General features: G+C 40.0%; 1 protein-coding gene across 4 annotated transcripts in view; it reads right to left on the bottom strand.

Annotated features, from left to right (window-relative positions):
- Window positions 1-11,772, bottom strand: part of pdxdc1 (pyridoxal-dependent decarboxylase domain containing 1) — a 31,838-nt gene extending 20,066 nt beyond the window's left edge. For 2 of the 4 annotated variants that reach the window (XM_051940846.1, XM_022208737.2), the window contains exons 1-10: window positions 11,568-11,771; window positions 7,540-7,636; window positions 7,230-7,298; window positions 6,950-7,033; window positions 6,084-6,233; window positions 4,265-4,454; window positions 3,845-3,913; window positions 3,681-3,759; window positions 3,155-3,239; window positions 850-898 (exon numbers count right to left, since the gene is read on the bottom strand). In XM_051940846.1, coding sequence (XP_051796806.1) covers window positions 850-898; window positions 3,155-3,239; window positions 3,681-3,759; window positions 3,845-3,913; window positions 4,265-4,454; window positions 6,084-6,233; window positions 6,950-7,033; window positions 7,230-7,298; window positions 7,540-7,636; window positions 11,568-11,592 — 897 coding nt within the window. In that variant the 5' untranslated portion in view covers window positions 11,593-11,771. Of the gene's footprint in view, window positions 1-849; window positions 899-3,154; window positions 3,240-3,680; window positions 3,760-3,844; window positions 3,914-4,264; window positions 4,455-6,083; window positions 6,234-6,949; window positions 7,034-7,229; window positions 7,299-7,539; window positions 7,637-11,567 lie in introns of all 4 variants that reach the window. The other 2 variants (XM_051940847.1, XM_022208738.2) reach the window with 2 other exon arrangements.
- Window positions 11,773-12,204: the final 432 nt, after the last annotated feature.

Below are 12,204 nucleotides of genomic sequence, written 5' to 3'. Positions count from 1 at the left end.
ACAATACACGAGATTTGGTACATGGTGAAAAACAGTGTTAGCCTAGCCGCGCTAGACAACCCACGGCAACGAATCTAATTCTCTGCCAGGGTGGGTCTAGTTGCCCTCCATAAGGCTCGAGGCTGGATTCTCCTAAAACTGGCCGGACCAATCACCATGAAGTGTAGAGTCAGAAGGCGGGCGTAACTAAGTGACGACAGAGGCGCGACGATTCTGACAGAAACAACCGGCGCACAATAAACAGTTATCTTTCGACTCAGCTTTGGCCACAGCCCTTAAATATTTGAAGCTAAAATTCAACTTGAAAGATAAACAAAGGACGGCACTGAAGTGTTTCATTGAGAAGAAAGACGCATTTGGACTTATGCCGGCGGGATATGGCAAATCCTTAATATACCAGTTGGCTCCGCGGGTTGGGAAGCTAATGGGACTTAGCCACAATCCGCTGGCGCTCTAGGAACTACGTCAGCCTATTCGTTGTGCTGATTGGTTGTATACCTACCCAATTGCTGCAGAGTGATTTGAAAGACAACCTTTTAGCCCGCCTCCCTCCCTGTTGAGCGGCCCTAGACCCTTGTGCCTTCAGAAACATGGGTCTAGCGCGGCTAGGCTAAAACAGTGTATGATTATAGCCATTTTAAAGAATCCACAAACTTATTTTGCTTTTGACCATGACCACTCTACAGTTGTCTTTTATTATTTATTGGATAACATTTACAATACAATAACTGTTTTCATCTGTTTTTGTGCATTTATCATTAATTTTACATTCAAATTTACTTTAAGCCCTTCCATTTTAAAAATAACATACAGTAAGTGGATGATAGTATTTTAACAACATGAGCTTACCATAATTGCAGAAGTGACCTCACCCAGTGCCAGGGTTGCCAGGTTGACCCTGTGGAGACAAAAAAAAAAGACAGAACATCACAATAAATATAAAATACAACAATTATCGCCATTCAAACTTGCATTTACAGAATTGTCTGGACAAAATCAGTGCAGTGATAAAAAGTACTACACGAGTACTTGATGCTGCAACTGAAAATGTGCTTTTTGGCTTTCTTGCCAAGAGATGGATTGCTATGATTGTCTTAATGTGATTGGGTGAATTTTACCGATATCAGTATCAGGTGTATGTAGGGATGGGTATCGTTATTATTTTAACAATTCTACTACTTTTTACTGATATTGCTTATCAATTTGGTACTTTAACGGTACTTTTGGATTGTTTTTGCTTGTTTAAAAAAAAAAAATAAACATTACGAAAAAATAAAGATTGCTTCATTTTCTCACGTTTTGCATTTAAATTAAAATTCATATATACACACCAATGTTGTGTTGATAGGATTATCGGAGCACTGTGGACAGTGTCACAGGTTTTATTCAAAACATCATGCAGTGTTTCAACAAACTGTCAAGCATTATATCAGAATTAAAAGCTCCACCTTGAACAGACATTAAGTAAATATCCGTACATTGTCCTGATAAACCTGTTTGAGAGATGAGAGAGGAACTGCAAGCTCAGCAGTGAAACATTTCTCCGCCTTTATCTGATGAACTTTTACTGAAAGTTTCGACAAAATGATTGTGTTTCTGCTCTGACATGCAAATGTCCTGGTACTTCTGTGGCAGTGACCATTTTCTCCATCAACTGCAGTGAAGTGTAATCAGACTTCTGAACATTTGTGTCCTATTTGTCCTGCACAGAGCTGCTCTGCCACTCAGACACCAGCAGTTCAGAGCTTCAGATTCTGATAAGACAGAACTCCTTTTTAGATTTGTACAGCAAAAGTACATCATCAAGATACAGCAGACATGTCTTACAGTGATGAGACAGAACACAACACAACAATCTTAATTCCTAAAGCACTGTTAAAAGGACCGTTAACATTGCAAATTTCGCCCCGGGGCTTGGTACCCATTCATAGGTATACGTCATGCTCACGTACTTGTCACCAATACAATGCAACCCAAAACACGGCTTTAGAACAACCACACCACCCCACACTTCAACATGGCAATCACACTACTCACCAGCAGCGACCCTCATTCTAAAGGACCTCTGCCACACTGCAAAAACTGCTCAGGAACAGCTTGAGGAGCCAGACAAAGAGCACAAGGTGTTGACTTGGCCTCCAAACTCCCCAGATCCCAATTTAATTATCAATGCACCAGAACAAGCCAGTCCAACAAAGGACTAACTTCACAGCACCACAATGTAAAGATCCCAGGGTCAGACATCACACTACAACTCCACAGTTCCTGTATCTATGACATAACAGGTGTGCCGGCAACAAATGCAAAGCAGACTGGAAAACAGCCCATTTAACACACCAGTTTGATAAGGTATCGTAAGACTCGGCACAACACCCAGCTCAAAGAGATTCGAAATGCTAGCAGTGGGAAACAGCAACAGCTAACTTTGTAGCAAACACTGGACACCAGAGACAATGTCCAGAGACAACTGGCAGGAAGTGAACATAACAGCAGCTACTAGAACATTAGTTTGGATGACCACTTTTGTCAGGTGTTGCAAGGATTTTGTCACCTTCTCAGCACGCCGGCATTTAAGTTCAATAACCTTCACCACGTAACAAGAGCCGTGTCACTGAAGGTGCACGACTTGACATGAAAAACCACATCACTAAATCACAAGCTGTTTTAGGGCTCAGACATCTGCCATGAAAGGTGCAATCTTCAAAGTTGCTGCTTTTTTGCTTGGTCTAAATAAAGTAGTATCGATGCTTCCCTAAAATCCAGCCTTCCTAAAATAATGGCCTACGTCATTTTTTGACTAAAATTACAGATTTTGCCTAAATCATCTCCTCATGACGCTGGCCACCTCTGATAAAATCCCCTACATCCTCAGTTGAACAGATCATGCAATCCCTGTACTATAATGGCCTAGATCAAGGTCCATTGTGGTGTGGTTCAGTTTTCTGTGTTGTCTGAAAAAACCTGAAAAATGACTTAGGCCATTATTTTACGAGGGTGTCGATATGGTACACCAAACTCTTTCCTCTTGCTTCCACTCTTTTTGCTCACATACAGACAGGAGGCCATCTCACTCTCACGATAAAAATCGATTTCACAAAATGTTGAACTTTTTGCTCCAGACCATCTACTATAGAGGGTGACAGAGGTGACCCACCCCTCTACATGAAGCCACAAGCTGTACTGATCACACAGGTCCCTTAGACGACCCAACTTGTCTGTATGTCCTGCTCCAGGGGTACCTGAGTGGAGGAAAAAAAAGACATAATTACCTCACGTAAGTCCATATGAACCAATTCAAACTGTACAAACATTTCTCATTTCTCAACAGCTGATCTACTGGTCAATGCAATATCTTTAACTCCTGTGATACCACATGGTAAATGGTAAATGGTCTGTATTTATATAGCACTTTACTATACCTGCAAGGTACCCAAAGCGCTTTACATGATACATCACATTCACCCATTCACACACTGATGGCGGAAGCTGCCATGCAAGGCGCTAACCACGACCCCATCAGGAGCAATTCGGGGTTAGGTGTCTTGCTCAGGGACACCTCGAACACGACGGGGCGAGGATCGAACCGGCAACCCTTCGGTTGCAAGACGGCCACTCTTCCCACTGAGCCATGCCGCCCCACATGCACAAAGTGGAATGTCTGAACTGTGACTGTACTTCACCTGCATTGGCAATCAGCAGCAAAGGAAGCTTCCCGGCTTCTTTGTCCTCTTTGATTAGTTTTTCCAACAGGGCAACATCCTGACAGTGAGAAACCGGGTCTGGGTTAAAATCATTTTCATTTAAACTGCCTGATAGCTGTGTAATGTTATAAGCAGTGTCTTACCATTTGGTGCTGGGATCCAAAGACAGTGTTACATGGCACCGTGCACAAACTGGAGAGAGGCAGGCCAAGCTAAAGAGACAAAGACCGGTAAGAAAATGCATTTCTACCATGTATGCAACAATATGTGTATGTAATATTCAAGCTATTATACATATTATATGCAATCGGGTTGCCAGAGCCTACATAATATTAGCAGTGCTACCAAAAAGACAAGTTTTAAATTAAATTTCTTAATGAAATTCAAGAGTAATTCCACCGAGGAAAACAAAATGTGTTCAATGGCAACTCTAATTCTAAAATGACAGGAGTAGCAGTAGTGGTTAAACTTTCTCTTGAGGTATAGCCATGAAATTTTCACCCACAGAGGTTTTAATCTTCTTCATTTATGTGTTGTAAGCTTGTGCGTTTCAACCTTCCTACCTGAGTGCACAGGTGCTGTGCCAGACCGGGCCTGCAGGCTGCACTCTGGTAGATGATTGGCTGTTTGGAGCTCAGGACTGCATAGCCCTCCGAGGCATATTCTTGGTAGCGGGCGTTGATGACCAGCCGGCACACTTTTACAAGGCCGTCCCTGTCATCGTCGTGAAAGCAGGCGGAACCGTTCTCATATCTGAAGGGCAGACAGATGAGTGGCATTGAAAGACAAAGTAACGTTCAATACTAGCGGTGCAGGAGCGCTATGCGATTTTATCTTCTCCTGTAGTGGAATGCATCACTATAGTCATGCTAGTATCCTAAAATTCTTCACCAAGCAACAACAAAATGTCCCGTACTAAAACAAACAGAAATTGTAAGGCTCAAAACCTACATACACTTGTGACCAAAAGTGTACATACTCTTGCACAGAGCTGTGAAAAGGTATCCATAATGCATTAATATATCTCATGTTTAGATGTTCCAGATCATCAAAGTAGTATTTAGATTTATTGAATATCAGACAGAGATAACCCACAAAACACAAACTGCAGTTCTAACCCTTGTGTCGTCCTGCGGGTCAAAATGGACCCGTTTTAAAGTTTGAAAATGTGGGGAAAAAAATATGTTTTCACTGTGAAATTTCTGATGTCCACATTTTGAACATTTTTGTGAAAATTTTGAACATTTTTGGTGGGAAAAAAAGAAATGTTAAAAATGTTTCCATAAGAACATTCACATAAAAATAAATCAAAATCCAGCGAAATTCGCTGGATTTTGATTTATTTTTATGTGAATGTTCTTAAAGAAAGTATTAGAAGTTCTACTGATATATATGTAATAACTTTAGATATTTTTAGGATTTTTTTGGAAGATTTTTACTCATTTTTTTGAAAATGTTTACAATTTTTTTGTTTTTATTTATATATATATATATATATATATATATATATATATATATATATATATATATATATATATAATTTTTTTGTAAATAAAACTTTTAAGGGAATTTTTAAGGAATTATTGGAATTTTCTTCCTGGAGATTTTAAACATTTTCAGAAATTTGGGGAAATTTTTGCTGAATATTTGGATTTTTTTCAGGCAAGGAAACAATAGTTTTTGATGGCTGTAAATGAGGACAACAGGAGGGTTAAATGATGATTTATTAACGACTTATTGAAAAGCTATATCACCCTTCTGAAAAAGTAATTAGGGACATAAATGCTGGTAAAAGTTAAGGGTTTGTAAAAGGGTGATCCTGACAGAATGATAAAGCAGTCATTACAGCTTCCAACAACCTCTGAAAAAATAAGGAGTGTGGATCAATAAGAACTGCAGTTCCATGAGCTTTAATGTGGAATGATACAATTCAATCACCTATTGTTTCTTGAGTTTTAAGTGATAACTCCTTAGAGGCCTTCCCTGTAGAAATTCAACATTTACCTTCAGGTCGTGAAGGTTGGAGAGAACTTTCTGAACAGGATGATTAAGACCCTGGCAATTCAATCTGATAAAGCTGACCTGGCAGTCACATTTCCCAGGACAGGCAGATAAAGTTTCCACTGAGGGTTTCTTACAAAAGGATGAGTCAGCTAAAGTGCGAGTTAAATATAGATAAATGTCCTGCAGTAAATATGTGACAGACAATTCAAGAGTATGTAGGAGTTACAGTAACCTGCAGGTAATGAGACTGTGCTGTTGCATGAAGCAAGCAAGTAAGCAACTCTGTTCCTGCAAATGTTGCTGTTCAGTCCTCTAATGACGACACAAACATGAAACCAAGGATTTCTACAAACGAACAGCTGCACTGCAGGATGTTACCTGAAGAGCCTGCACAGCCACATGGTGGTGTCAGACAGTATCCGAGTGGTGAGCTTCCGCAGTCGCTCTCTGTCCAGCACTGAGATGTAGGCTGCCAGGCTGTGACCCAACAACGCCATGTGACCCTGTTCACCCACGTTCTGCAACCTACTGGAGGCACCAAACAACGGCATTATCACACACTTTAAACTGAGGACCCATTCATGTCTCATCTGTTCTCTAAATCTGATTGTAACATAATAAGCAGTACTACCAGGAACAATGGGTAAATAAGCACAGATGTCACATTTAGCTGTTTAAATGTAAAAAAACATAACAATTTAAAGTCCCAAGTATTTAAAAGTACTCTAAATAAGCTTGCACCAGATTCTGACTATTCAACTAAACTGCAATCTGTGTTTATGGACAGAAGAGAGAAGTCAAGGATGGAAACTAATCACAAAATTTGACAGGAATTAAAACAAACTGGACCAACATCAATGCAGCATGGTTGAAAAAAAAAAAACAGTACTCAGAGGAGCAAGTTGTTAGAAGATATTATTGAAATGATGAAATTTCTTTTTAGCGTTCAGATGTGCAGAGTAGTGTGAAAAACGCAGAGTTTGTACAAGCTGTAGAAATGTGTGAAGTAACATATCTTTACCTTTGGAAAAATGGGACCAAAATGAACAGCATTTTTCAATTTTTGTCAAACAAATCATCAAGATTCAACTGCATTTTTTTTTACTGATTTATGGCACTAACCGTGTCATAGTGAACAAAAAAACATTTGTGAGTTCTCTCTTCTTCTAGTCATGGTTGTGCTGTTTCCATAGAGCTGCAGGGCTTATAAAAATATTAACTAATTGCTGATTAGCTCTACTTACTGTAGTGTGGGCTTCTCCCCGTCCTCGTCCTCGTCATTAATAAGGTTGTGAACTAGGTGCAGTAAAGTGGAGACATCCTGACCGCTGAACAACAAACACAAGAACACACAACAGGCTTCAGCTCCTCAGCTTTGGCAAAACAAATCTCCTCCCACCTTCATAATTTCTACACTTTATGCAATCTGTATAAGCTACCAGATTGTGAAACCAGTGGTTGAAGAAGTACTAATAGTTCTGTGACGTGAATTGCTTTCTCTGTATATGTATGTGTGTGCCTTACTCTCCCTGCAGGGGTCCAGGGATTCCAGTACTTCCAAAATGCTGCCTCCTGGTTCCTGACTCCAGTTCTCTAAACAGATTAACAACACAAACACATGAAGAACTAACAAAGCTTCAGATCAGTACATTTTATGATGTTGCATTCATGGAATATGACGTTTCTTTACACGTTTAGTTAATTTCCACTGTTGTGCTTCCTTATGAAAATGTCAAATGTCTGTCATATTAAAAAGCACTAGATGCAGAATGCTCAATAATCAAGTGCCTGAAACAGAAGTCAAAGCTCTAAGAACAACATTCTGTAACTTTACCCCTGTCCGTCTCCTAGGATCCTCATGGCCTCATTCAGATTTTTTCCAACTTGAGTCAGTGTGGAGTCCACCATCATCGAAGATGTGTGTGAGCTTGCTGGAAGAGAGTTGAAAAAAACTGTTAGCTCTGTCATTCTAAAATTCCACAAACTTAAGTGTGGATGCAGATCAAGAAGAAATGAGAAGCAAAAAGCCCAAGACAAAATGAAGCTATATAAAGCCCAAATCCACAGGTTGCTCTAATTCTCTGTTTAAAATACCCATAAGGTGTTCACGTCAGGCAACATACTAGGTCAGGTCATAGCTTCACTCTTTTATCTAGAAACTTTTGCCAATGTGCTTTGAAACATTACCCTGCTGGAATATTTGTCTTCCGTCAAGTGTTTTTGACTCTGAGTCATCTTGTCAGTCAGTGTTTTGATATATCGACAGGCATCAACAGTACCATCTATAAACGCCATTTCTCCAACATTTTTGCACTCATGCAGCCCCACATCATCACACTCCCACCTCCGTGCTTCATTGTCAGGACTATGCATTCACTGCAGTAGTCCTGGCTGGGTTCACACAAAACATGCTGAACCCAATCAAATGTATTTCAGTCTCATCTCACTAAAGAAAGTGCTCCTAACGTTCATCAGGTTTCACGTCATGTACTTAGTGTTTGCATTTGCAGCTGCATGCCGAGGCACAAGCATGTTTTTTTTTTTATATAGCGAATCATGCGTTGAACGGCCGGAACTTCCGGGATCAACGCACCCATGTGAATGCACTGCATTGCACTCACATGGGTGTGGACGCTTCATTTGCACGTGTGTTTGCTTTAGATTCCTGGTGCACAAAGGCGATCGACTCACAGTTCTGTAACGCACTGCCTGTTACACAATACTAAACAAGATGAGCTGCTTAATAATAGTTCTTTAGACAGGATTAGAGACGTGCCCATCAGAAATATGTGGTCTGGCACTGACACAATACCTGATAACATTTAACTTAAAAATGCATACATGTGAACAAGGAATACAATATAAAGCTTCAAAGTAGAAGGGACACAATTATTTTTAGGTTTTAAAGTTTCAAGCTATCTGATATTGCACATGGTTGTAAGTACTAGTGTTGTATTGAGCATTTTCCAACCTTTGTTATTATAGGGATGAGGATGTTGTTAGAATCTGTTCATGTAAATGAATGAATGCATGTCCTTTCCAAATATATTTAAATACTTTAAGCATCTTCAATATTTGAAGCTATTAAGTTCAAAAAATTGTGACACTGAATTATAATGATGTCGTACAAAAAGAAAACACGTTGGATCCTCAGTGAATCATAATATTACAATCCCTCTGATTCTGCACCGCCAAAGTTAATTTCCAAATACACTTTCTGTCAAGGATTTGTTATTAATAGGAACATCTGTACAACAGACAAACAACAGAAGTGGGTCACCTCTGTGCAATATCACTCAAAGTGAAATGATTCTAAACTGTATCACCTTACAGTAATGCCATTACTGTAATTTGAACTGCTGGCTTTTCCACTTATAAACAATCAAAAAAAATACTTTAGAAAGACTACACCAGGCAATGCAGGCCCCAAAGTAGGAACTCAGTGCAACAAAAGTAAACACACTTGTGATCGCTGACACAAAAGTTGGAAACTCTGGGATCACTGAAATAAAACAGCACAGCTGTGAGTTTTCACAGATCGTTTTATGACTTCAGTAAGGTCATAAAATGAGCTGTGAACATCAGAATTTCCTTAAATTTGGACCTACAGGTTGCATCTATTTGCATGTCTGTATCAGACTTTCACATAAAGATGAACTCTCAGATGAACCAAACAACACAACATTTGTCCTTCAGTGTTCATAAGCTATTATATGTGTCGTGTAACCAATCAAACAGTGCTGTGAGTGGGATGTTGTTTGAGAACACAGAGAGGGGAGGCGACTGCAACAAGGTCAAAGTATAATCACTCTATCCCAGTCCGTATATTTATTTCATCAATGTTTTACTATAGCTTTTTTTTAAACCCTGTTTTATGCTTATAGTTGCCAACCTGCTTTCTTAAACTGTTATTGCTAATGGTCTACGTATGACTGCATACTCTGTTTTCCTGTCAAATACCACAAACAAAAAAAAATCAAAAAATAAATAAAACAGGCTTATTTTTCAAAATTGGTTTGAAGTGGAGAAACAAAAAGAAGCAGAAAAGCAAAAAATGGGCCTATTTGGTTTTTTTTTTTATTTAAAATGGAGAAAAAAATAAAATGCAAATAAAAAAATTGGTCTGGTTTCTGCTTTTTTATATAAAACTAACAAAAAAATGTATTATATCAGACTAAAAATCCAAGTGCATCTTTCATTTTCAGTGATTCTTGTTTTTTAATTACTGGTTTAAAACTGAATCGAACCACACACAGATTGTACCCAGATGGGAAATGTAAGCATTACTAGCAGTAGTCATTGTTGTGATGATAATATTGGTATTCTCACTGGCCACTTTATTAGGTCCAGCTTCATAGTAAAAGGTTGGACCCCTTTTGCCTTCAGAACTGCCTTAATTCTTCATGACATTCTTTCAACAAGGTGTTGGAAACATTCCTCAGAGATCTTGGTCTATAATGACATGATAACATCACACAGTTGTTACAGATTTGTCGGCTGCACTTCCATGATGTCAATCTCCTGTTCCACCACATCCCAAAGGTTCTATTGGATTGTGAGCTGGTGACCATTGGAGTACAGTGAACTCATTGTCATGTTCAAGAAACCAGTTTGAGATTATCTGAGCTTTGTGGCATGGAGCATTATCCTTCTGGAAGTAGCATCAGAAGATGGTACACTGTGGTCATAAAGGGATGGACATGGTTAGCGACAATGCTCAAGTACACTGGGGCGTTTAAATGATGCTCAGTTGGTACGAAGGGGCCCAAAGCATGCCGAAAAAATATCCTCCACCCCATTACACCAGCAGCAGCAGCCTGAACTGTTGACACAATGATACAAGCAGGATTGATCCATGTTTTCATGTTGTTTAAGCCAAATTCTGACCCCCACATCTAAATGTCGCAGCTGAAATTAAGACTCATTCGATCAGACAACATTTTTTCCAGTCGTCTGTCCAATTTTAGTAAGCCTGTACCAATTGCAGCCTCAGTTTCCTGTTCTTAGCTGACAGGAGTGGCACTGTCAGCTAAGAACAGTGTGGTCTACTGTTGCTGTAGCCCATCTTCTTGAAGGCTGGACGTGTTCAGAGATGGTATTCTGCATTTCTTGGTTGCAGTGAGTGGTTGTTTGAGTTACTGTTGCCTTTCTATCATCTCCAACCAGCCTGTCCATTCTCCTCTGAACTCTCACATCAAGGCATTTTCATTCACACAACTATTTTCTCTTTTTCGGACCATTCTCTGTAAACCCTAGAGATGGCTGAGCATGAAATCCTAGCAGATCAGCAGTATGTGAAATACTCCAACCAGTCCATCTGGCACCAGCAACCATGTCACATGCAAAGTCACTTAAATTGCCTTTCTTCCCCATTCTGACGCTCCGCTTGAACTTCAGCAAGTTGTCTTGACCACATCTACATGCCTAAACGCACTGAGTTGCAGCCATGTGATTGGCTGATTAGATATTTGTGTTAACAAGCAATTTAACAGGTGTATTTAATGAAGTGACCGGTGAGTGTATATTGTAATAATGATGCTAATATTACAGAGGCACGTTGACAGAGCAACGGCGTTATTACTGCATTATTATTAAACAGTACCGTATCACATTACATTAATTACAGCGAGTTTAATGTTTACATCACGGACGTTTCTGTGCCAAGTGCACTGCAGCTGTCAGGTTCTTGAGGAGGACTGAACCTGTCAGGAGCAGTGTCAGCAGCTGTGTCTCCCTTATCGGACACATACGGCAAGCTCCACTCTAAAACACGGGTTTCCTGGAGCTTCCACACAGCGGTGTGTCAGCGCCGACACACAGGACTAGCTAACGACACCTCCGACATCTCTTTCAGGAACTTACCGTCACTGCATTCAGCTGACAGCATGACAGGCTCGGCTCTCCGTGACGCAGGAAATTTGTGGCGAAGCACTGCCGCGGTGTCTCGACGGTGGGTTTCGGGAATGCGTGTTGAAATGTTGACTTTGACACGTATTTACTGTTCCTGCTCCGTATCCCGCAACACCGAGCCGGACAGTTTACTTCCTGGACCAGCCGCACGTTCCACGCTGGCGGAGCCGACGTCACATTCTGTCACAGGACTGGCTAATCAGAGAGCAACTGATGACGACAGCGGATGTTTTTATATATTAAATAATTTTAGGCTCCTTCGAAGTGAACTGCGCCTAAAAAGTGGACGAGAGCAGGCGGAGGCAGCGTGGGGAGGAGGTAAAAGTATCAAGGACGTAGACTGTCAAGGAATGGTTGTAATGGTTGTAATAATCCATGTTATTCCTGTAAATGTTGGCTGAATACAAACTATCAAGTGACATAAACACTGATTCTTCAATTGTATGACAAAATGTAGGAAGAATATTGACTTTTATATACTTTTTTTAATTAACAATGTTCAGTCACATTCAGTTTAAAGTCAAATTAAATGAACATACTTGGGATGCGACACATGTTGTTGATGACAGTTTACTGGAACTCATTAATA

This window comes from Acanthochromis polyacanthus, chromosome 21, assembly GCF_021347895.1.
Source record: "Acanthochromis polyacanthus isolate Apoly-LR-REF ecotype Palm Island chromosome 21, KAUST_Apoly_ChrSc, whole genome shotgun sequence".
In the NCBI taxonomy this organism is placed as follows: Eukaryota; Metazoa; Chordata; class Actinopteri; family Pomacentridae; genus Acanthochromis; species Acanthochromis polyacanthus.
Note: the sequence above shows the minus strand (reverse complement) of the source record. Positions and strands in the feature narration are given on the sequence as shown.